This window comes from Pinus tabuliformis, chromosome 1_2, assembly GCF_031772625.1.
Source record: "Pinus tabuliformis cultivar Carrire ecotype Pingquan chromosome 1_2, CPIR1, whole genome shotgun sequence".
NCBI classification, from domain to species: domain Eukaryota; kingdom Viridiplantae; phylum Streptophyta; class Pinopsida; order Pinales; family Pinaceae; genus Pinus; species Pinus tabuliformis.
The window spans coordinates 439,694,054-439,721,021 of NC_142298.1; the positions used below are offsets into that span (position 1 = coordinate 439,694,054).

The following is a 26,968-nucleotide window of genomic DNA, read 5'->3' on the forward strand; positions in this document are numbered from 1 at the left end:
GGCTAAAGAGTTACAAAACAATTGCTTTTGTTTCCAAGGCTTGAATCATAAAATATATGAATGTTTGTTGATTGCCCAATTTGAACCCTAAGTAGCCTTGACTATTGAGGCTGGTCAAGTACAAAATGGTTCATATGCCAATGTTGACAATGATGGTGGGTGGACCAAAGAGGTTTGTAGTAATATTTAGAATAACAAGTCAAGTGGAGGTTCAAAAGCTCTTGTCAAAATGGACACTATGGTAGTTGATTCTAGCAAACTTTAAACTCCTTATTGAAAGAGTTGTGGTCAACCCTACCCCAACACCTTTATTGCAAGGTGGTAGCTATAATCTTTGCTCTCCACTCCGTTGCCTAACGGTCCCTAAATGACCGTGGATATTCCACTGGAGAGTTCGTCACAACAGATCCAATAAATCATACTTAAAAATTCGAAATCTAGGCTATGAAGGTTTATTTCTCTCTAGATTCACGGATCTGCAAATTATTGTTTACTGCATATGCATGCAAATTATAAATATGCAGAAAATAGAGAACAACAAAATAAAAACTAACAAACCATGATTTGACATAACATATAACTTGGGAAACCCTTTCAGGAGAAAACTTGGCTGGAAGGTGAGATCGCTTTGCTCTCTTTCTCTGAATAGAAAATGGTTGCGAGTACAAAGAAGTAAGGCCTGTGGCATGTCGGCTACTATAGTGCACAAATCCTCTCTTTGTGCTCTCCCTATCCCTCTTGGCTACTTTGCTTGACTATGGAATAAATGCACTCGAAAAGAATGTGTAACGACCCCCAGTTCTACCCCTGCTTATTGTAATGATGATTGTGATTGAATCACCAATGTGGAAGGACCATGATTGGCTGGACCTCTAATTAAACATATGCTAATTGTCATTCAAAAACTAGTTAATTAATTAACACAATTGAAGGTTGACTACCTTACAGATCCTTGGCTTGAGGGAAACTTGCTTGCTCATCTATTTTACGTGAAGTCGCTTTAATGCCTAAAGCTTGCTTGCCCACTTATCTCGCTGGAAAAACCACGATCCACACTAGTTGAATAAATGTCGAAGTTGCTTTGTATACTCGATGAGTCAGTTGTGTGATAGGTGTTATGCGATGTGATGGAGTCTGCTCTGAAGTTGGTAGAGCTCATTGGCGAGCATTATAAAGTGAAGAAGTGGAAACTACACCCTCGCTTGAAGAGTGAGGAGGTGGCGCAACAGATCGAACTACCTCTTGACAAATGAGGGGATGCAATTGGATTGAGTGGTACAAAGGGGCAGGTGGTGCCCATTCAGGGGGTTCTCTCTTGTAGATGGAGGAGAGGATGAACTGAAGAGTCAAGTCGAGCTCTAGTAGCCATAGGAAAAAGAGAAGAAGGTGCATTGGATGCGAGGCAATTAGAGGTGGTCAGCCTTAGATGGTTTGTATTCCCCAATTTTCTGATGTTTTTGCCATTGATTGATCGCCTACACTCTGTGACTTGGGTGATCATCTGTATGGCTATGTTTTATAACCATTGAGTACTTTTCTAAGCTGGGGTGGCCAATGTGAATTTCAGTGAGTGAATGGACCACTATGTGCTTGCTGTTGATTTGCTGAAGCATTGGAACTATGTATTCCATCTCTTGAAATTGTGTTCAAACCAATGGTGTGAACCCTTTCCCTGTGCAAGCATTTCCCCAGACCTTGGATTCGACTCGGGGATGGTTAACTGCAAGAAAGGTTGCAGTGTGGTTGGCCTATGGTTGGGTGGAGAGTGGAAGTCCCTCTTTCAGTTGCCAATTAAATCCATATACACAGATAAATTTTCTTGGTTATGCATGTTAGACTACAAGTTATTGTATGCCTTATTGTGCTTATGACTAATGATTAATCGTGTGTCATTTATGTAGGAATGCCTGGTTCACTATCTAATCATGGTTGACCATTTAACTTATATATCTATGGTGATTATGAGTTGTTTGAGTTTTTTGGTTGCGACCTTCTTAGTCATTTGCAGGTTGTTTGGTATGTCCATGACTGGTGATCTAAAATCACTAGGGACTAATCTGAGATTGCATAAGTTTCAATGCCTTTATATATTCATAAGTTCGGGCAACTCACTACCATATCCATGATGGTGGCTTATCTTATTCGGAGTTCAATTTATGTGCTATGTATATGGAATAACTCTACCTTAGGAACGTTGTTAAGGTCTCTATATGATCATGGCGAATGCTTTGCTTTAGATACCTTCGTAGTCGTGATTTAACTTATATGGATCTATGTGTTTGTTGATATCCCCATGATTTATAGAGCTATTTACATGAATATGCATGGGTGCTTGATATGCTTCAACTTACCTGATATGCATTGCTAATGCAGGAATGTGGTATTTTTGTTTGTCTATAGTGAAATGTTGTGTGGGACTGTCTTCATGGTTACGAGGGGCTTGAAGGACCTGTGGTTGTTGATAGGGGCTTGGAGGCCTCTGTGTTTGCTAATATGATCATCAAATGCAAAACTATATCCATATTCATGTATCACTGTTTAATTTGCTTAGCTAGACTATTGCAGTGTCTGAAATTCCATTCTCTGATGTGTTGTGAATATCATGGATCTTTGACTTCTGAAGGCTGTTGATTGTCCTTCCTAGTAAAGCACTGAGAATGATGCAACATATGATATATCAATGGATTTGATAGTGTTGTTTGGGATCCATTCCTATGGTTTAACATGATGCTATTGTGTTTGAGTTTATCAAGTAGTATTAGCTATGGCTTAGCTTGTTTTGATGCCTGGTAGTAGGCATGTTGATAGATCCATGGATTGTATGGTGGCTGAATATAATGAGCAGAATTCGTAGTTTTGAAGTTCGGATTAACCATAGTAATTTTGTAGGAATGTCTATGTTTTGGGTCCATAAGTGGATCCATCATCAGAATAAGGGTTTTATCTTTGTAAAATGGGTAAAGTCCCTTGAAGTCCTTAGAATCTCTAAGTGTTGAGGACATCAGATTTGTATCCGAGTCTAGACGTATTTTTGGCAGGGCCATGTATCTGGGCCGGATGCACTTTGAGCTTGGCAGATGTATTCAGGGGTTTGCACAAGGTGGAATAATTGTGCAGAGCTCGATGGTGCCAAATTTTGTATAGTGTCTAGGTTGGGTTTGTCGTGGTGGAATAATTCCACGGAGCCGAATACTATAGCGAGGTGTGGCATATACAGTGTGAGGCCGCTCAAGGGCGAAGCCGAATGATCGTTGGAGCATACAAGTGATATTGGAGTCTAGGGGGTATGCCATAGTGCAAATTTTGGTGCACTCAGATTTCCCCACAATCGGATATAGTGTGGAAACAATGTAAAACATATAGGTCGTGGGGGTTATGGGACCTACAAGGAGAGATGAGGTGGAGGATACCATGCTAGTTGTGGTGACTATTTGCAAGTATTGTGGGCTCCACAGTGGGTTTCACGAAGGTGGAGATTTGGTGTCCAAGCGATCTGGGGGTAAAGAAATAATACATTGTGGGACATATTATGCACACCATATTTACCTTTGAGGACGGATATAACGTATAGTTGTGCAAAGCACTGTGGGGTTGGGTTTGATGGGACCTATGGCTTTGAGTCCGCGTGGATGCCACGTGGTGGTGCGATGCTAATGTGGCACCATGTGATTGGTTGAACATTGAACGAGCTTGTCTTTCAATTCAGGGGTCAGATTGAGGTAAAGTTTATATCGTTGGAAAGCTCTTGACAAGTTAAGTGCGATGAAGTTGTCCAAAATTAATTTTGCAAGCTTTAGAAAAGAAGAATTTTTGTAACCCCATCTTCATATTGAGACCATGGAGGTTGGGTTAAGTTCTATGTAACACCTTCCACAACTCGAGATAGTACACGGGGGCAGAGGTGAGCATTACATAGTGGTATTAGAGCACCTAGGTTTGACACTCAAACTGAATGGGCCATGAAAGAGAGAGTTAAAATCAAAGCGTGGTTCAACACTTGGATTGTATGAGCTCAAGAATAGATGAAATGAAAAGTTAAGTTTCAACACTAGACTTGAAGAGGCTTGCACATAGATGATTAAAATTTAGTTTGATAAGTTGTTTGCTATATATATGTATATGCTCACCTTTAAACTTGCATATGTCATGGCTGCTAAACTTGGTAAAATGTTGATTTTAAAACTAGTGATGATATGGTTATAAACCTAAGTTGCATGAAACGGAGAAATGGGTAAGAGTTTCCGAAACGGGCACGGGTATGAAACGTGACCCCCCCAAATTTTGGAAACGGGGAAACACAATATATATATATATATTAGGACATTTAAGAAATATGTGCATTCATAAAGCATATATGATACATTCTAATTTATTAGTTATTACATTATGATTAAATTGTCAATTGTCAATGCATAAACTATAAATTTTTAAATTTACATCACATTTACTCATGAATGATCACATAATGAAAATAGCAATATCCAAAATCAGCCACTTGAAATTTCTAATTTCTTGTCTCGTGCTTGATTCAGAGTCTCCTCCTACATAGTCGAACGACCTTAGTGCTCTTGATTATTGGGAGTCTCCCCTGCATAGAGGGCTTGGTTCTCTTGATTAAAAACAAGTTCCATACCCTAGTACATGACAAAATCCAATGGAAACATTGCAATCCTGAAATCCTGAAAAACAGATAAGTTTGCTGGATTTTGAGTGAGATTTAAAATTCTACTTTCTCCATATGAAATCCAATGAGGGCGAAACTACTCTCAAACATCCTGAGTCATTTCATGGTAATGTTAAAAATTTAAGTAAAAGGATGAAAGTGAAAAATAAAGGAGAATGTCAACATTACCATGAACTACATATCAACACTAGGGCCATAGGCTTGAACATTATTCTGCCCCACCCAAAAAATCCTCTTTTTTATAACTTGAGAGGCATCTACAAGCATCTAGAAGATATCTTAGTCGCCCAATAAAAAATTAGAAGCAAAATTAAAAAAAAATACAAGAAAAAGTCAAGTTAGAAGAGGAAACTCCACTGTATGGCCTGGAAACGCGTTTCCGGCCGTACTGGCCACGTTTCCTCCTCGAGAAATGGGCCAGTATGGCCGGAAACAAGTTTCCAGGCCGTACGGTACGAGTTTCCTCGTTTCCATTTCGTTTCCGGTTGGAAACGGACCCTTCTCCAACATTTCCTGCAACTTAGTTATAAACATGCTGATGTGTCCTTTTTTTATATATGTCACTGACATGGGTTTTAGATATGTGAACAACAATAGGCAACATGTTTCAGACCAGCATGTATAGTATGGCCATAACAAGGTAATAAGTCAATCTATTTATGCTTGATATAACTAACAACTATGTGTGTGTGACAATACATAAGAAGACATAATTACAACGAGCAGTAAAGGGATGCGAAGCAGTATGGTACAACACAACATGGACCAAGTCCACCACGAGCAAGAAGTGAGAAATTTCCTTAATAGAACAAAAACCTTCAGGAGCTTGAAAGTTGAGTTGAAGAGTTGCAAAGCAAAGACTAAAAGGCTCATTAGAAGATAAGAAGAACAAAAATAATTGAACACAATGCTGCTACAGAGCCTGCAATACATGCAAGGGTTGCTACAACATGCATCAACCTCGGGAGATATAGAAGAGTGCCATACTGACAAGACTAGAAAGAAACCTCATGAGGTTGGAGAGAAAATAAAATCATTGACATGTTGGAGCTGTGGAGAGGAACATCTAAAGGGAGATTTCCTTAACAAACAGTGAAAAGAAGAATAATTCATGTGAACTCCAGGCAGATGAAACAACAACCGACAACACTGAAGGAAGTGACTCATGTAGGAAGAGAGATGAGGGAGCATCCCCTCAAGCTCTCTGAAATACTGAAAAGTTCCTTCTTGAATTATTTAGAGGGATATTGGAATTTTGAGGTTGCTATAAACCTTGGGAAGGACTCTGACTAAAATTTTGTGCATATGTTGGTGATGGACACACTGAACACCAAAACTCAAGGGATTGAGTTTTTTGTGGACTAATGAATGATGTGTAGAGGGAATGTTGTTGCTTTTGTTTGTTGACTTTGAACATGGTCATGCTGCTTTATATTTTGTTGTGTGTTTCTATTGTGGTCTTTCTCTGTTTTTCATTCTTTCTTCTTGCTTTTTGTGGTCTGGTCTTAAATAGTTTATTGGGTGTGGGAAATGAAAGGAAAGGAGCTAGAAGAGCTAAATAAAATCCAACCAAAAGTGCAAGACCCTAGCTAAACCATGTGTATAACATAAATGGCAGTAGAAGGCAGAAGGATATAATATATCAGCTAAGAGGACTTGGCTGGGTCCACTTAAACAAATGAACAAAGATGTGATAACTATGAAAATAGCACAAGAAGGAAGTTTCCTTAACCAAAAACTGTTCATGGTTGATATATGTTCTATATTTTATGAATATGAGAAGGATGAGAAAATGAAATAAAGGTATAATGACGTTATTTAGTTTGAAAGGTCATTTGTTGAGAACCATCATAGTAGTAAGATAAATGATTAATGTTTAAAAATATTATGACTGTGCAAGTGATATGTAAATAAAATTTGTACTTGCCATGTCTTGAGTAACATAATGAGGTTATTTAATGGATTCCATGTCAAGTGGAGGAACCATTGGGCAAGTGTGCAAGCATGACCTATTGTTGTATAATACCATTATTAATGTGCTTATGCTTTTGACCTTTGTTATGTGCATGAATGAAAACAATAAACACTGGAAATTGACATTGTATGCATAACATGGAATGTCTGTATGTGTGACATGCTTCTCAAATGAATGTGCACATGCTTGAGAGCATGGATGAACACATGCTTCTATTGGATACAAATGAAAATGCCTTTATGAAGTTTTCTTTGAAATCTATAAATAGCCAAATTGATAAATTATGACTAACGTGTGAGGCTGAGACCATTTCGGGAACTGTTGAATATGCAATAGCAGGTATTCTATCAAGCAACTGAACCCCTTAAAAATGCTTCAGCTGAAAGTGCTAGCGGTAATAACCAAGTAAATAAGGCAAACAATAAGCCAAGGTAAAAAGGGTAAAGGAAAGGTATTGGGTAATAATTCCTTCAGTTGAGTTTGAAAACTATTGTTTCAAATTAAGGTATGTTTTGCACAGATACCAAGAAATGGTATGGTTAAGGCAAGAAGCTTTCAACCTGAAAAAATTGCAACGACTTTTTTAAAGCAAGCTGAATGAAATGAATAACTAAAATGTTAATGAATTTAAAGATATGTATTTCTCATTTTTGACTGATTGGTTTGTTGGAATAAATGTTTAATTGCATCAAGAAATGCTTTGAATAAATGTGATGCACATGTACAGTGCAATGGCATTGTCATTTCAATTTAATTTTGGAGTGATAAAATCATGAGTGGGCCTAATAGTTAAGAGCATGTGTTTCCTCCAATGTTCCACCAAGGTTCCGGGCGAGGGAGCGAGGATACGTGGGAGCGGCCTATGCAAAAGCTCCCCACCAATTTTTAGGAAACGTGGGGGGACGCTAGGGTCTTAAAAACTTATAAATATAAAATATAATTTATAAATTGAGTCCACTATGACAATTGGGTTTGAAAAGCTGCAAAGCATGATCATTGATATGAATATCATTATCATATAAATTTAAAATTCTAATTTATAATCATACATCATACATTATGATTAAACCATATTGATGTTCCACTTCCTACTATGAACATTGAATACTGAACAGTGAATATTGACATAAAATTATAAAAGTCAAGTCTGATACATCAAGAGTCAAAGTTTTATAGAATTATAAAAGTCAATTTTGGTACATCAAGAGTTAAAATTTTAGAGAGTCAGAATAACATAAGAACATCAACATATCAAAAGATAAACGAGCATAATTTTGCTCAAGCCTCAAGGTAATGCCCCGTTAGTCTCTGCATCCAGCTGCTGCATGAATAAATCAGGATCCACCATATCACCATCTGAATCTGAATCTGAATCACTAGCATTCTCAAACATGCTAAGTGGCACACCAACCAACCCCATCTGTCTCTCATCAAGTCACTCCTCCATATCTACCTGTGCATCATCCTCTGGATCAACATCCCATCGTGTTGCTAGTCCCTTCAAATACTCAGGTGTCTTCCTATGCTCAAGACGTAGGGCAATGTACACAACAACTAACTTCTCCGTTCTTTTAGAGGTAAGCTTGTTCCTCTTGATAGAGTGGATGAAGCTATATGTGGACCAATTCCTCTTTGCTGCAGAGGAACTAGCAATCTGAGACAACAAACACGTAGCTAGATCTTTGAGCTCTGGAGCACCATCTCCATGCATTCTCCACCAACCAATCAGGTCATCTTGGGTTTGATCTATGCAATCTGCTTGAGCACCACGTGTGTTGAAGGGGCCACTGAGAGATGCAAACTAAACAAACTGTCTTCGAAATCTTGCCCTCTCCTTGTCATTGTACATCTTTGCAATTGCATCTAGGAAGCCATTCTTTACCTTAGGATCATCAATAGGAGGCACCCTCCCAGGTCTCTCAACATACCATTTTGGGTTTAATGCATATGCTGCCATGTGCAAAGGTGTGTTAATGTGATCCCACCTACGTTGAATGATGGGTCGAATCTGGAATGTATATAACTCTAATGAGGGCTCCCTCTGCTGAATGGCTACCTTCACACGACCCAACATGCTATCAAAGGTCTCATAGATTTCTCCAAGACTAGGAGCATCTGAATCAGTGTAACAAATGACCTCCACAATAGGCCTCAAGAATGACACCAAATAAAGAACAATCTGCCCACCAATCATTGTCCAACCCCTGAAGTCTGACTTTCTTCCTCGTGTCTGTCTTTGATTCTGACCACCTGGTCACTCAACATACCATTTTGGGTTTAGTGCATATGATGCCATGTGCAAAGGTGTGTTCATGCGATCCCACCTACGCTGAATGATGGGTCGAATTTGGGATGTATAGAACTCTAATGAGGGCTTCCTCTGCTAAATGGCTACCTTCCCACGTCCTAACATGCTATCAAAGGTCTCATAGATTTCTTTAAGACTAGGAGCATCTGAATCAGTGTAACGAATGACCTCCACAATAGTCCCCAAGAATGACACCAAATAAGAACAATTGCCCACCAATCATTGTCCAACACCTGAAGCCGGACCTTCTTCCCGTGTTTGTCTTTGATTCTGACCACCTTCCCCACTCTAAACTCACAACCAAGGATTGTAGAGGTGCTTGTACCTCTAGCATCCTCTCCAATAAGAGAAAATAGCTGGTATATCTAGTATCAGTGGGCTTGAGTTATTCTTTCCCCATGTGAGCTCTGTACATAGCCAAGGAGGTGTGGTGGTTGCAGATAAACATCTGCACATCTCTTGCCGCTGTCACCAATTCTGATATCCACTGAATCTTGCCAATGTCCTTTAGTGCATTATTGAGTGCATGCACACAAGGAGTCCAAAAAATATGTTGATACCTGTTTTGAATAAATAACCCAGTTGATCTACAAACCGCTGCTGCATCTGTCACAACTTGCACCACATTATCAGACCCAACATCCTCTATAGCTTCTCGAAGAAGCTCAAATTGGAAAGATGCATCCTTGCGCTTTCCAGAACAGTTAACAACATTAAGAAAGAATGGACCTTCTGAAGACGTCACTATGATGTTGATTAGTGGGCGTTTTCGGATGTCAGTCCGTCCATACATAACAATAGAGCAACCAAACCTCAACCATGTTTGTCTCATTCTCTCTTTTTGCACATTAATTTTGGACACTTGTCTATCTAAAATTGTTGTTCGTAGTTTATGTTCTCCGGGTGGTACATATGAAGGCCCTATTCTTGCAATTGCTTGGACCATTTCCTTGTAATAAGGAGAATGAACAACACGGAAGGGAATTCCATTGGCAAAAAGAAATTTGCCAATTGCATCATCTGTGTCATCTTGATCTAGAATGTTGTACATCCCAGACATTGTACCACCCATTGCACAAAAACGAGATGCACCAATAGAAACCTTTGTCTTTTTTGATGAAACATTGGATGGAGGAATATCTGTGGATGGATCAACATGTCTGCTAGAAAACAATACTTTGGTAGTGGCTGCCCTTTCTAGCCTCTAAAGTTGCTCTCTTTGAGCTGAATTTAGGTTCTTTGAGGGACACATATTGACTCCTTTACTTGTAATAGCCAAAATGTGTTGCTTCACCCTGGTATCGCTGCCAACAAAGTGATGCCCACAAATATTGCAGACCCAATCACGTGAGTCACCACCAACTCTTGGATTTTTTTTTCAGTAGTCTGGTTGCATAAATTAGAAGTGGTTTTAGAGGATTAAATGTCCCCTTTGCAAATTTTTCCAGCTCTCTTGGTGGGCCTCCAGAATCTACACCATGCCTATTCTGGTTTCTTGCCCCCTTGTGACTGCTTTCAACTTCTTCTTGTGCATCTTGTGGCTCACTACCACTGTAGCTGTTGTCACTGTTCTCACTGTTCCCAGAAGAAGTCTGACTCTGACTCATAGTTGTAACTTTGTAAGTTGAATGACAAATCAAAATGTAGGTTGCAGCCTGTAATGAAAATAAAAAAATTTAAAAACATTACACAGGCTGACTAATACTAACAGGGTACAACACACACATTGAACACCGTTTTTTTTTTTGTGTTGGTTGTTTCTTAAATTTACAAGAAAAAAATAAAAATTAATACACAGTCAAAACTAAAAAATTAAAAAAAAAGTTAAAATTTACAAAAAAAAAATGAAAAAAACAGTTAAAATTTCAATTTTTTTCTTTGTTTTAACATAGTAAAGTTTGGAAAAAAATGAAAAAAAAATGCAGCCTAAAATTAATACACAGTCAAAACTAATTTCTAAAAAATTAAAAAAAATTAAAATTTACAAAAAAAATGAAAAAAACAGTCAAGTTTCATTTTTTTTTTTAAAACACAGTCAAGTTTAAAAGAAAATGAAAAAAAAAAGCAGCCTACATGACTGAGAATTACAAAAAAATGGGAAAATTTTAAAAACAACAGTGGACTGTGGGTACTTGCTGTTACAACTTGACTCAGGATTGTCGATGGGGGATGGAGAGGCAACAGTAGCACAGTGCGGTGGTCACTGGTCAGGTAGCAGTAGTAGTGAACATGGTGCGGTGGTTGGGCAGCAGTCAGCACGATGCTTGAAGCTTTGGGTGACGATGTCCAGACTCCACGATGCTTCAACGTTCAGGGGACGATGTCCACGGTGTTTGAAGTTTTAGCCTTCAGGTGCAGCCTGGCTTCAGCCTTCTAGCAATGATGGCGATGGGATGACGACGGGCGAGTGATGGTGTCAGAGGAGTGCTGCAACAATGGTATCGGGCTCGACAGCATGATGGCGTCCGAGTGTTGCGAATGAAGTGAGGGAGGGAGGGCAGCAAATGCCAAACACACTTAAAAGTTAAACGAAATCCTTGCTCGATAAACAAAAATTAAATTTATGATAAAAAAATTTCATTTACAAAAATCAGACTTGGTCAAAGGGAAACGACCCCCAACGACCCCTTTTTTGGAAACGACCCCTTGGCACGTCCCCCTGTACCCTGTTTTTTGGGAGCGTGGGGAAATGACCTCCTCTCGTCCCGAAGTCCCTAGAGCGTGGGGGAGCTAGGAAACTCGACCCCTTGGGGGGGGGGAGTCCCCTTGGAACACTGGTTTCCTCCTAAGTGGTCACAGGTTCAAAGCTAGAGGGGGGTAGAGTATGTATGCCTCTGTAGATTTTAACAATCAATTCACTGTGTGGAGGTGGGTCACTTGTCTAATGACAAGGGGGTCTCATACACCTTTTTGGTGTTTGGCTTGGCCGTGACTTTAAAATTGGATTATTATTATTATTATGAGTATAATATTTCTGAGGTCACTTTAGGTTGTTGTGAATTTTTGCAATAAGGAGATTGCATTGATATAAGCACCGACAAGTGTTGGTTGATTGAAAGATCAAATTGCAGGTAAAGTGTTGGAATAGGGTGTGAGATCAAATCCACCATGACAAATTAACAACACCTGCAAAGGAGCCCAACAACATGACTAAATTTTTTATGCTTATGAGATCTAACTTCTAAATGAAGCAAAGTTGGGCAATTAAATTTTTTGGGCTGAAATTTTTGAGTACTTCTCATGGAAAATAAATGTTGTGACACAAGTTAAATGATGGAGCATGGAGCTCTGGAAAGAAGACTGCCTCGATGGCATTACGGCCTTGTGGCACTTTGTTTATCTCATTGGAGCAAGTCATAACAAATACCTTGACAATAAGACTCCATGAGTAGGGCAGTGGATCACACCAGACTGGTACTTGGCCATAAGACTGTAAGGATTACTCCATGTACGAAAGCCTTGGTCAGGTAGACTTCCCTAGATGGGGGTTTCCTAGGCCCATAAAGGTGGGTAGATGATGGGAGCTTGTTGATAGGTGACTACCTTAATGGTAGATGATATGCCCATGCTCAAAACTACAACATAATGGCATCTCATATATGATCAAAGTAGCACAAAGTCTATATGGTGGTTTGTTTCAAGGAATGCTAATGATTGGTGGGAGAGACACTCTCTGGGATGTCATGGACTCTAGATGTGTTATGGTGGTAGTTGACATCTACTATGATAGAGGTCCCTAGTAGTTAGATTGGAGGGAGATTATGATTTGGTTCCCTATCAAATGGAAAGTCTATGGGAGAATACTTTCTAGCTAGGGGTACATCGCAGTGGGAGTGTTCATGCATTGGGGATGATGACATATTCCCTATTTCACAGTGGGATCCAGGTGGATTATCCTCTCATATGGAAAGGCTTGACCAAGTAGGGCAACATAACTAGAAGGAAAGAGGCACAAGAATTGATAGTATCCTATTGTTGCAATGGGGGTTTAGCAGAGTCTTCCGTAGATTCACTTGGGATTTGTGAATTGGTCCTGGCATACAAAATTTGGATTCCATTTCACTAATGCAATATGAATTCTTCAGATTCATTTGGGATCTTGGTATTGAGGTTAGAATTGCTTGGGGTCAATCAATTTCGGGAAGGGAGGATTATAATGTCTCTTTTTTCTGAGCATTGGGAATAGAGACTAACTCAGTTGCCTAGCCATTCCCATAGGCTATATATTAAAAAGTAATGATGTAATATCTAGGAATTAATTAATTAAAAAGCGACTAAGGAAAAATAATATTATAAGTCACTTTAATAAAAGAAGAAAAAGACCCATGGCATATACATGTGCTATTCCAATAGTCCATGACTATTAAAGGGAATGAGAGCTTGCTCCTTAGGCATGCATTTGGATTATTGATTTTTTGTTGTTGAGTTAAGCTCTTGGAGATTCTTTGCGTGAGAGCCCACATTATGTAAAGGATTAGTTTCGGTGGTAAGTAATCCACCCTAGTTGATCCAATCAAGGGGGTTTAGGTATTGAGATCATATACCTTAGCCACTCAAAGAAGAGGGATCAAATTAGATCCACTCATTGGGGTTTAACGTGGAGATCACAAGAGAAGATTAGTCGGATCTCTCAGAGGTGCATAACGTCTAGAGAAGCAGAATTTAGGAGGCTAAGTATTGTGTTGTTGCATTCAGCTTTGGAGGCCATAGCATCAACTTATTATCCGGCCAAGCATGCCATGTAGCAGGGGACATTTACAGATTTGTTCCAGGTTCTGACGTTGAAGTATTGGCATGTAATTTTATGTTTCATATTAATACAAATAATGCTGATTTTTTGCTACTTTTTCTCCTGTAAGTCAAGTTGCAGTATTGGGCTTTTAAATTGCAAAATTTATTTGTTGTATCGATATTTTAATGGTGCAAATTGTGCAATTTGATTAGGTTTTGGGAAAATAAATTTATGGTGTATTTTTTTGAAGTAAAGTTCTTGAAGTTTTAGTGAAAGTATTTTTCGAGATATTACATATTCACAGATTTGTTGGCCATGACTAGGGTTTTTTGATTTTTGGCTTCGCGGATCTAGATTTCCTGCAAATCTCCACAGCATACCCAAAGAAACCTACTTTGACACCAATATGATCCATAAATGACCTTGGATATTCGACTGAATAGTTTGTCACAACATATTTGATAAATTATGCTTAAATATTTGAAATCTACGCTATGAGGGTTTATTTTTCTTTAGATTTTGGAGCTGTAAATTTTTGTTTTGTGTATGCATGCAAATTATAATTATGCAAAAAATAGTGAACAAAAAAATAAAAATTCATAAACCTGAGAAAACCTTTCGAGAGAAAATCCAGCTAGAAGGTGAGATTGCTTTGCTTTCTTTCTCTGAATAGAAAATGGCTACGAGTACAAAGAAGTAAGGCCCATGGCCTGCTAGCTACTGCAATGCACAAATCCTCTCTGTGTACTCTCTCCCTATCCCTCTCGGCTACTGTGCTCGCTATGGGACAAATGCACTTGAAAAGAATGGAACCCTGTTTCCTCCTGGTGGCCCGGTTATAAACAACTCGATAGTCTACTGGTGGTTAGGTTTGATTCCATCAATTCCTAACAAGAATTACAAGATGGACTCTTCTAGAGTCCACTTCATCATAATCACGTGGCTAGCCCCTTTTCCATGAGTTTGGGGGTTGGTGTGACATCATCTTGAATTATAGTGGTGAAAATAGGAATACAACTTTTGAGTGGCATAACTTTTGCATACAAACTTTGATTGAGACGATTCTTATGTCGTTGGAAATGTATTTGTGTGTAGAATAGGGAAAAAAGGTGTAACACTAAAGAGGCAAAGTTTTACCCCCAAAAACATTGTTTGATGCCTCAAAATGCTCTTGAAAGTTTTCATACGCAAATTTTCCAAACTGGGCCACGTCGATAAAAATGGTCTTGTGCGCTGATTCCTCCACTTTTTCCACTTTGAAAGCATTGAGATGGATGACAAACTAAGAAACCGGATTCATTCCCTTGGCCCCACGTGTCCTGAATCGGCCGAATTAGACACGATTCGGTGGGACACGTGTCCTCTGGATCGTGTCTCGATGGGACATAATGTTGTCCTGATTCCATGATACATGTCACAAATCTTTTGCCCTCTGCGTAGCTATAAAAGTGTGATTTGGCCCATTCTAACTTCACCAAAGTCATTCTCTTTTGTTGTGGGTGTGAGAGCTAAGAGCAAAGGGTGCGGGAGCATTTTGGAGGCGATTCAAGCAATAGGTAAGTGCATTTGCTTTCTATTTTTTTGCATTTTTATCACGACAGTTTGCATGTGCATTTGTTTTACAAATTTGTGCATTTTTTCTTTATTTTTTTACAACACTCATGGCTCAATCAAGGGCAGATGGGAAGGGGCAAAGGAAGGGGAAGAATGTCCCCATTGGAAATGTCCCTCCTCTTCCAATTTCATCAGGGTCTACAAGTGGGGCTGCAACAACAACTTCAAATGTTGAGTGAAGACAATAGCCTCAAGATAACAAATATCCCTTGTGGAAATATGCCACAAGAGAGTAAGGGCCAGGCAACAAGATGAAGGTAGGAGGGAATGTTGCTTGGAAATGCAACTATTACAAAACTCATTTCATAAGCACATATTTCCGTGTGAAAGCTCATATGTTGGCTTTACTAAGTTGTGGAATTGCAACATGTACATAGGTGTCTTTAGCTAAGAGGAAGGAAATGGAAAAAGAGGCCAACGTTGGTATGGCAAAGGTGGCTGCAACATCTAAAAAAAACAAGAAGGAAGACCCCCTTCCATTCTTGAGGAAAAGCAACAACAAATTTCCATTTGAGAGTTCTGGTGGGGGACAAGTAGCAAAAAGAAAGGTAATGGTGCTTGGTCCAATGGACCTTGGTCAGAAATAGACCATTGCCTTTTGTTTGTTTGTTTTAATTTTATTTTATTTTTATCTATATCAGAACTTCATATCCTTTAATGTTGCATGCTCACCTTTATTTATTGAGATGTGTCGAGCTCTAACTCAAGGGGCTCCATCAGGGTATATGCTTCTTGGGTCAGAGAAGTTAGAATTACATTGTTGATGAAAGCAAAGAAATAGGTGGACAAAATGTTTGAGCCTATTAAATAAGCATGGCCAACATTTGGGGTTAGCATTGTTTCGGATGGATGGACATATCCAACACGACACCCACTCATCAACTTCATGGTGTCTTCCTTGAATGGTCCAGTTTTCTTGAAATTAGTGGATGCACTTGGACAATACAAGGATGCACAATATATTGGTGAGTTGTTTATTAAAGTTATTGAAGATGTAGGTGTTGATTCTTGTGTGCAAATCATTACAAATAATGCACCTGTTTGCAAGGCTGCTGGCATGATTGTGGAAGCTAAATATCCACAAGTATTTTGGACACCTTGCATTGTCCATTCTTTGAATTTAGTACTTAAATCTATTGCTTTTGATGTGCTTTGGATTGGAAGCATTATTGAGGATGCATGACATATCCGCAATTTTGTACAAAATCATACAAATGCCCTCACTATCTACAAGGAGTACACCAATCTATTATTGTTGAAGATTACGGATACACGGTTTGCCGCTTCATTCATCATGTTGAAGAGGTTGAGGGAGGTCACGACCGCTCTAGGGGCCATGGTTATTTTAAAGTTTTGGTCTTTTTGGAGAAACACTGATCAAGTAGCCTTAAAAAGAGTGAAAGATACAAAGTTAGATGATGCTTGGTGGGAGAGAATAGATCTACTTATTCAGATCATGGACCCTATCATTTCTTTGCTTCGATTTGTAGATACAGACCAACCCATCCTAAGAGAGGTTTATGAGGGATGGGATTCCATGATTGAGCCTGTGAAAAACATTATTTTACAGAGTGAGTGCCCTGAGTCTGAGGCATCATTAGAGGCCTTCTTCACCGTCATACATGATATTCTTGTCAGCAGATGAGATAAGAATTGCACACCTTTACATTGTTTGGCTCACTCATTGAACCCAAAATACTACAGCCATGCGTGGCTGAATGGTGGACCTTCCCGCAGATTCCCTCCTCACGTGGATGGGGAAATTTCACAGGGTAGGAAAGTTGCATCGAGGCGGATTTTTCAGGATAGAGCATCCCTTGATGAGGTGGAGGATGCCTTTGTAAAGTTTTCCACTGACATTGGTCGATTTGTAGGATATGATGTGATTATAGACAGGGGGGCTAAGAAGCTCTATTCTTGGGGGGCAACTCATGGGGCAACAAGCCCTCCTCTACAATAGTTAGCCATGAGGCTCCTTTCTTAGGTGACTTCATCCTCTTGTTGCGAGAGGAATTGGAGCACATATGGGAATTTGTAGTGTCAAAAAGAGCAGACTTGAGCAGTCCAGGGCAGAGACAATGGTTTATGTGCACATCAACCTTCGCCTTATTTACGGGCAAAGGGATGAGTGGTTGAAGGGAAAGACAAAGATGTGGGATGTCTTTTCTGATGATATGGGTTTGGACAACAGTGTTGAGTTGGCATTGGCCAACATGGATCTTAATGAGCCAGTGTTAGAGCCTGTCACTTTTGATGATGGTGATATTGTAGAGGGGTCATCCTCCACACCAACATATGCAGAGATGACATTGGATATAGAGGAGGAGGATGCAGCAGAGGAGAGCAATGGTGACCATGATGATGAGTACAATGATGCTGATTTTGATTATGAGGATTGATGACTCATGAGCTACCTATTGCCTTCAGGCTTGTAGTTGTTTTGTATTTGCTATTTCTATTTGCCATTGGCATTGCTACTACCTATGTAACACTGTACACATTTTGATTTTGATGACTTAATGAGAAAACTACAGTATCTTGTCTTTCTCCTATTGGATCATTGATGAATATGTATTATGATTTATCATTTATGTCACAATTGTATTTGTATGCATAATGTTACTTTGTAAAACTTACATCTAGATGAAGATCTATGTTTGAATCAATGAATTTGTATCATGAATGAGAATTTGTGTAAGAAATATCTAATTTTTAATCTCTCTCTCTCTCTCTATCTCTCTCTCTCTCTCTATATATATATATATATATATTTTAATAAAATAATATATAACGTGTCCTAATGTGTCCTGTTCTGGGGGGTCAACGTGTCTGTGTCCGACACTCAAATCCCTGTGTCCTTCGTGTCCCATGTCCTCGTGTCAGGTGACTTACATGACAAACAATATAATGATCCATTTTGGGCCACCCAATACCTTAATGGATGATATGATTGATGTTCTTTCTAAGTGGTCGAGAGCCACGACTTTAGACTAGTGATTTTTATTCTATGATATTCTAAAAACTTTAAACTCTTACGAAGTGCGAGATGAGCTTGATGCCTATGAGGAGGAAATAGAAGGCATTTTGTCATTTCTAAATGAAAGTTGCTTGTGGAATATTTCAGGTTTGATTAACTTTGGCAAAAGGCATTGAGATCGACAAATTTGAACATTGATTGTGAACTTGATATTATGTGGTTTTAAGAATTTAAAAATTGCGTGTTTTTTTATGAGTGACAATGTTTGTGATCATTGTAGTCATAGTGAAGGTAGAGGAAGTATTGCTACTTTGATCTCTCAGTAGTTAGCTTTTGTAGTTGTTGGGTGGGGGCAAAAAACTCAGAGGTTGGTTTGGACTTTTGCTTAATTTAGATGGCTACTTTCATCTCTCCTTAATTAGCTTTATAGTTGTGGTGTGGGGGACAAATCTTAGTTAGAGGCTTGTTTGTACATTTCCTTAATTTAGATGGTTGGCTATTTGGTTTGGCCAACATTTATGCTTCCAATGGTTTAGAGGAAAGAGAATCCTTTTGGATATGCATTGTTGATGAATTACAGGAAGGCCTACATTATTTGTGGTTACTTTAATATGGTTGTGAATTACAAAGGTATTGAAGGCATATTATTAGTGCAAGCTCTGCCCAAAGATGAGGAAACGTGGTTTTCTCTCAAAGCTAGAATAGGGCTTCGTGACCTTAATGAATTTTAGTAAATACATAGAATTAAATTGTAGAGGTCCATTGAAAATGAAAAAAATTATTGAGGAAGAGCTTGGATATGGTTCTCAACTTTGCCAAAGTTATCCTCATAACATCAAAAAGCATGTTTGTGTTAGCCAAACTTGCCATTTCCTCGTAGTTGATGAAGCTCATCATGCCAAAGTTTTGGATCTGATGAAGCTCATCATGCCAAAGGGTCTTGGATCTAAGTGTGCTTGCACTCTTTGAGGGCAAAAGATGAACCAACTGAAGCATTCTTCAAGGTATTGGTCATTAAGGAGGTTGGTGAAAGAGTTGCTACTCTCAAAACAACTACAAGTTGAGTGGCTATCCAAGAAGAGATTGAAAGTGGATTATTATCGCTACATACTTTTTTTCAATCTCATGAGTAAACTAAGGAATGTGATGTGACCATTCAAAGAGGTTTGGATGTACTGTTGACTTGGTTGTTGGAGGAAAATTGTAGGACTTGCAACTAGGTCTTTTCTTTGGAAAAGTTGATAGCAGTGCTTTGAGTGATGGCTGATTTTGATGGTGAGGACCGTAGATTGGATGGGTTCTTCTATTATTTTCACAAATTAACATGGTATTATGTCTGGCTCAATCGCTTGCAATTTCACAATATGACTAGTGAGAAGCAAGGTTTGGAAATCAACATTCAACAAGGTCTTATCAAATTTATTCCTATGGAAGAGATCTTGATCTCAACATAGGATGGAGACCTATTCGATCACTAAATATGGTTTCTACAAGTTTTTGGCTATAAGGCCTTGGCACTACATAGTAGTTTAACCCAAAATAATTTGACTTGGGCAGAGTAGTTTCACTTAGAGTCCATGCCTCTACATCCCTATGTCCACAAAATCTGGCAGAACCTTGGGTGGAAGGCTGAATGTAATCACTGAAATTTAACTATAATGTGCTTGTTTCTCAACAGGTGTACCCTTTTGTTGACGGTGTTGGATCCGCCAACATTCAGGGGATCTCCTCGATATAAAGTCACAACTAGATCTCACATCGTTTGGTGTAGGAGTCCCATCCAATATGATGGCCCAGTTTCTATTATCTTAAAGATTTTCCTTAGCTCTTGCTTGTCAGCACATGAGAGTGGTTTGCTTTGTCTTTGAACAACGAGGTTCGCGTGCCTGTTGAGTGTTTAGTGTCACTTGTGTCAAGGTTCTTTCACTGCAGAGGGAGAGGGTGAGAGTGAGTCTCAAGTCGAAAGGGAATAGTCCCAACCCTATTAGAGACACACAACACAACAAGACATGTGCAGCTTCCGGCAGAGTAGTCCACATGGATGCAACAATCACAAACACAAGGTGAGCAAATATCACGTACAACACCCAACGAAATAGTCCACACGAGTGTGACGGTCGTTATAACAAGTTTACGAAAATGAGTCTGTTGAGTGTCTGGTGGAATAGTCCACACGGGCGAGACAATGTTAACAACTGATACAACACATTTCCAATAACATATGTACTAAAACAACCGAAATAGTTCAACTGTCTTAATACAGGTTAAAGCAACATGCATTACAAGCATCCAAAGAATAGTCTTACAAACGAATACAATATATGTGTGAAAACGTGCTGCCCTGTTAACAGGCTTCTGGATTAAGTGAAAGTTCCAAGACACATTGGTACACCATACATCACTAACCCCGATAGCGGGGTGTTGGAGCCGCTGCTCGCTCCTCAAAGAAAATACTACAAACTCTAAACGCTATGTCGGAGGAGCCAAGGTGAAAAGTCCTATGCATGTACAAATGAGGGGTATATATAAGCAAGGGTGAAACTGACCCTTGTGACTGCTTGACTTCCCTCATCACTGTTTGACTTACATGACTCTTCAACTTTACATGTGGGTACCTTGAATTTCCACGATACATTACATTGATTACAACAATATGGTCCATAGTAGTGATGTGGCCAAGATGACTCATGACATGACTCGACACGACAATGTTGGTATGTTCATGCTGATGGTGGTGTCCATGTCGAGTTGCAGTGTTGTTGAGTGATGAGTGTGCTCTTGGTGTATCACAGCTTCACCTCCGCATGGCAAGGTGTGCGGAGTCTTCGATGGTATTGGTGTTTGCTTGATGTTGCACGTGCATGTATCCCCTTCGCTGGCACTTGGCATGCTTCATGTGTTCATCTGTTTGTGAACAAGTCTCTTAGCATGTGCTTCTTGTTCATCCCGTTCATTGTCCCGCCATGTCTCATCCATGTACCTATGTTTGCAATCACTCATGACAAGACGACATCAAATCTAAAAATCTCCTAGTCCACCATGGTGCATCATCTTTCATTTTCAGGTGTAGGTGACCGGGAGAGAGGACAAGGCTCTGAAACTGCATAGAGCACATTTCAGGTCGTGATGCAGGCTTCGGGGCGCTGTCAAGGAAAATTGCGCAGAGGTCACTGGGAGGTTGAGATGAGAAGTCTGGAACATCAATGACCATCTGCCGGATCTGGCTTGGCTGGAGGGAAGAATTGCACAAATTTTCTAGGGAGGCAGTGCAAGCAACAGGTAGGACACTGGTAGTGAAAAGTGTGCAGATTCTCTGGGGAGGTTGGCAGCGGGAGCTTGGTTGCCAAAACTGCGCAGAATTGGGAGGTTGGCCTGCAGGACATTTCTATGTAGTTTTTGAGTTGAGTAGGGTTTCAGGCAGCTGGAGGACAACCCAAGAAAACTGCGCAGTTTTCAGGAGGAGCAGCAGGTCGGCTGACAGAATTGCGCAAATTTCGGGGACATTGCAGTGATAGGCAGTGGGTGCATGTCCTTCATGTTTGCGCAATTTCTTCAGTCAGCGGAGGCGAGCATGCTGGCAGCTTCTGTGCAGTTTGTTGGAGGAGTGAAGCCCGGGGTCACTGCACAGTAAAACTCTCTGGTTGACCAACGAGAAGCTTGATAGATTTGCATGTGGGCAACACAGATTGAGATGGCTTGCTAAGCAACTTTTGCACTGTTTTGGGTGACAGTAAGTCGAGTTGATTCCATGATTGCGCAATGCAGATTGCTTGGGAGGCAACCTCAAGCTCTGCGCAATTCTGGGTAGCAGTACATGATCACTGAGGGCTGAGACTGCACAATGCATCTTGGCGGAGGTCCGACTGTGGGAGGGTGGCCCGATCAATAGAGTTTCAACAAAATGGCTAATTGTGTGAGCGAGTGAACTTGTGCATTAATGACCTTGCGAATACACACTCAACACGACTCGACGATAAGACACCTCGAACCAACAAGACACCATGTTCAGTGTCACTGACCAACGGGTGTGAGCGACAAGTGCAACACTGAGATAGATGGTTGAACGACCGCGACGACACTTGCGCGACATTGTATACAACTTCGTGTGTGAGTGCGACAGATTCTTACATAGCGAACACAACTTGTACACACGAAGATAGACCTTCAACATAGCCAGAACATGACCGAATGCATGACATTGCGACCAACATGCTAAAAGATGTCCGGGGAACGGTCCAGCGAGGAGGGTGCAAAGACTCGACATGAGCTCATGGGATGAGTCCGAGTGTTTGCAAACATCAAAGAAAAAACAAGGAAGGCTCTGAAATTGGGTGTAGGCCAAAATTTTGGAGGGTGTTGCAGCCACTAGAACACCTTTGTAAGACTTGCTCTTACATTTTGAGGGTGGCATTGTCCTTTCCATAAGAAATTGCGAGTATTTGGCTTTGAACATATAATAGAATTGGCACTAAAATGTTGAAAGCTCCTATATATCTGCCTTCATAGAACATAGCTTGCATTAGCGTTGGTTTTGAGAATATGTGCATGAAAATTTGTGTGATCTGATTCGGATTGGATCATTACATTATTTTTCATCCATATCGATTCTTTCAAAGTAAAAATAATAGGAGGAATTAGCTTGTGGCATCATTTTTATCGACAGGTCCCAATTTAGAGAATTGGGGTTCGAAACCTTCTGGGGCCATTTTGAGGCATTGAATGACGTTTTGTTTTGAGATAAAAACTCTATTGCTTAAGCGTTGGATTTCGGCACACTATTCTACGCTTAGAGACCTTTCCAAAAATATGCCTCTCGCAAGTTGACCTATTGTGATTGATCACTATGGTTTGAGAGGATGCCATGTCAGCCACCGTTACTCATGGAAAAGGGGCTAGCCATGTGTGGACTCTGAAGAAGATTCTAGAATGGTCAATGTATAACTCTATTTGGGAGTTGAAGGAGTTAGAGAGCATAACAGAAGGGGTTAGTGTTCTATTGTAGCCTAACAGGCCACAAGTCTCAGGTAACTCCATAGTGAGTGCCTTCTTCTTTGTACAGCACAGAAGCATTACCTTCCTGCTAGGTTCTCTCCTATAAGGGTTTTTCCGAGCAATTCCTTGTGTTAACTGTAGATGGTTCATGATTGTATTTGTTCCCTATTTTCCACATTTTATTTATTTCATGCATAAGCAGAAAATACTTAACAAATCTGGAATCTAAAGGAATTTAACCCGCACTGAATAGATTTCAGTTTATTTTATCCATGGCAGTTTATAGATCTCGATCAAAGTTTGTATTGTTGTAATTATTATATTGAAGGTTCTGTAGGGACCATAGGTGCTCCTAACTTATAAAAGGGAGTGCTTGTATGACAGTTAATAAATTGCATGATAAAACTACTGATTTAGGGTGGAATATACAAAAGTTAACTAACTAGGATGGAAACATTATGGCGTGCATAAGCCTTGTTATCATTAAATATACATAATCTATAACATCTTGAATAACATTATCAATCTCCTTAATCAACCCAGTTTACGGCTTAATAAGGAAAGTCTGTACAAAATATCAATAAATACATTGCTGGTTGGGATGAACGTGGAAGCCTAAGATTACCGACAAATTTTTTTATGAGTAGGTTTGTCTGAAGTCGGCAATTTCCGAGAACAGTAGAGACATGGTTGGAATTTTTCGATCTGGGGTGTGCGAACCATGAGATAAACCAATAACATCGGTTTTATCATAGAAGAACTTATTGTGGATTTAATCGAAGGCAAGCCAAAATTGGGACTGTGCTTGTTGAATATTATGTATCAGTTCTTAATACTTTGCTTAATTCTTTCCTTTGTGGGTGGATGCTTTTAAGGAATGCTCTTTGAGCTGAGTAGGTTGACCAGGTACGCATCAAATTAGGTGCAACTTACCAAGAAGTCATAGGACTTGCAACTAGGTTGTAGGTTGTTGATTAGTCTTGCAAAGAGACTGCTTTCTGATTTGTCGTCTATAAAAGTTAGTAGTAAATATAATCAAATAATACATTTCAGCTGTTATGGAACAGAAATCTCGGCATAAATTTTGTAGATGTAGCTTCTCTATTCACACATTCATTATATTTCTAAGAAGAATGGAATGTAGTCAATAATTATTTTTGTTGTGACCTACATATTTATTATATTTTTTACTTGTAATATCTGTATATTTGCAAACCATCTTGTTCAAATTAATGTTTCCTTTATGGTTTTAATGGCTTAAAAATGTAAAGCATTCAGTCAAAATATTTGATTAAAATGAAAGAACTTGATCAGGATGACGATATGTCTAGATGTGTTTCGATGATTCTCAAGGTTCATCCATCCAATTGTGCCAAGCGTTAGGCTTCTAATATTCACTCATATGATCTGTGGGTTCCGTACCAATTTCCTAAATGTGGCATTTATCATGTGTTCAGGTTAATGTCGCCTTTGGGCATTCTGGTAACAATCACAGGGGCCGTGGAAGAGGCAGGGGGCGCATGGTAATGACCTAGGTTCTTGATTCATTATGAGGAAGATTGACAGGACATCTATCCTTTATATACCTTGCTAACATTTTACTTATGGTTTTTATTCTTCTTTTTTATTATAATTATGGAACTATAGGGTTTTTAATTTTTCACAATGGTATGCAAAATTCATAATACATATACTGCAAATTCTAAAAATTATTGAAAAATAGCTGTAAAAATATCCATGCATCCTAAGAACCATGATAGGGGTTAGCGCACATTGTTTTTCATATGCAAGAGGCAAACATCTGAAGTATATATGTGCACACATTTTCTCTTTGTTAGAAAGCATCTCTCTCAAGAACTGAGCCATGGCCCAAGAGCAATCTAAGATGACTGACACTATAGTGTAATAACATTTCCTTGGATAATGCAATCATATGATTTTGAAACATGAAAAATTTGAATAGCACTCTCGAAGAAAGTCCCAGAACAGTCATATTCTTTGCCCAAGTCCAGTTTCTGTAACATGCAGTGCTTTTGAGATTTTAGAGAATGAGTTACCTCCTTAACAGTTACCAAACAATCCAAAATCTGACAACCAACCACAAAACTGCCTTGTTATTCAGAGATGAGCTCCTGTATTAATTGTTTCAGCCTGGAACACATGATTTTAGTTATAATTTTATACAGTATTAAAAAGACAGATAGGGCGAAACTATGAATGAAATTGCATTTCCTTTCTTTTGAATGAGGGTAAGAAATGTAGAATTTTAGAGCTTTTAACTCAATACTTGAGATTTTTTCCACTGCTTTGTGTAAATCTGATTTGATGAAGCGAACAAAGTTCCTTCTATAAATTAATTACTCCAAAAGACTTGGAATTTCAAGATATCCATAAGGATACAAAATTCAAATATTATATATTATTATGTTTGAATAAGAATGAATGATTTACAAATGAGAACGAGAGGCTTGCTTATATATCAAGCAAGTGTCTCTTCATGAAGAGTCATGTCTCATTTAGACATGCCTCTTCAACCTAATTACTACTTAACTAATTATTATTTATGATTATTATCATTTACATTATATTTATATTATTTATATATTTTATTCGTTACATTGCCTTCTTCCTCATAAAGCTTTGTCCTCAAAGCTTGTTGATGAAAAGGCTTGATCTCTTTTTCGGTTTTGAAAGTCTTTCTCTTCTTGGAACAGTCATCTTTGTCGATACAAGCTGATATGATCTTCTTAGTGACAAACAAAATTGTCGCACTGAGAAGGGATCAGACCATCCCAGATTAATTTTCTGTATAGTATTCTGATCACTGGAATTTTGTAACGACTTGTTAGCGTAAGACTGGATGGATGTTACGTCATTATTCTCTGAAACATTAATTTGTTGTCTTTGGTTTGAATGGTCCTGATACGTATCTTGGTTGATTTGTCTACTCTCATGATTCGGATGCCGATATAAAGTTTTTAGATTTTCTTTTGGTGAAGATGTTGTTGAATTGGTTATGGAACATTCACTTGGGATGTCCATTGTCTGAACTGCAACATCTAAGCGTTTCGTTTCTTCAACTGACTTGTCTTCTTGAGTTGTCATATTCACGAGATCGGTATTCGTTCCCTTATTTTCAACTTGAACGGTTGCGACTGGAGATTCTGATACTTCTACTTGAGTGACTTGTTCCAACTTATCTTTTAATGCTTTCATATCCTCCTTAAGTTTCTTAGTTTGATTGAATAGACTTTGATTATGGTTTCTCAGATGTAAAATTTCTTTGGTTTTTGATTCATCAACCTTATTTTCAGTGTTTTGAATTTTAAGTTTTTCATCTTTTAGATCTCTGATTTGTTCTAATAAATTTTTATTAAGGTTCTTTTAACGCAAATTTTCCTCATAAATGCTGCTTGAGTTCTTTCTTTGAGACATTAGTCTTCTTTACTTGTGCCAGTAATTTTTCGACGTGGTCCTTGAGATGAGAAATTTCTTCGTCCTTTTCCATTATTTCTTTGTAATGTATATCCATAAGATTTTTATGTTCGCATTTTAACACTTCTTTGCTTTGTTGAATCTTGGCTATTTTGTCATTCTCTTGATCTTTTAGCTGCACTTTCTCGGTACACTGGATAACATCATTCTGTGGAAATGATTTTCTCGGTACACTGGATAACATCATTCTG

General features: G+C 39.0%; 1 protein-coding gene across 2 annotated transcripts in view; it reads left to right on the forward strand.

Moving 5' to 3' along the window:
* LOC149206240 (protein decapping 5-like) overlaps positions 1-26,968 on the forward strand; it is a 78,366-nt gene that overhangs the window by 32,922 nt on the left and 18,476 nt on the right. Inside the window, exon 5 of one of the 2 annotated variants that reach the window (XM_089395360.1) lies at positions 24,740-24,805. The exons of the other annotated variant lie outside the window; for it this stretch is intronic. Within the exon in view, the coding sequence (XP_089251486.1) occupies positions 24,740-24,805 (66 nt within the window). The remainder of the gene's footprint in view (positions 1-24,739; positions 24,806-26,968) is intronic. 2 annotated transcript variants of the gene reach the window in all.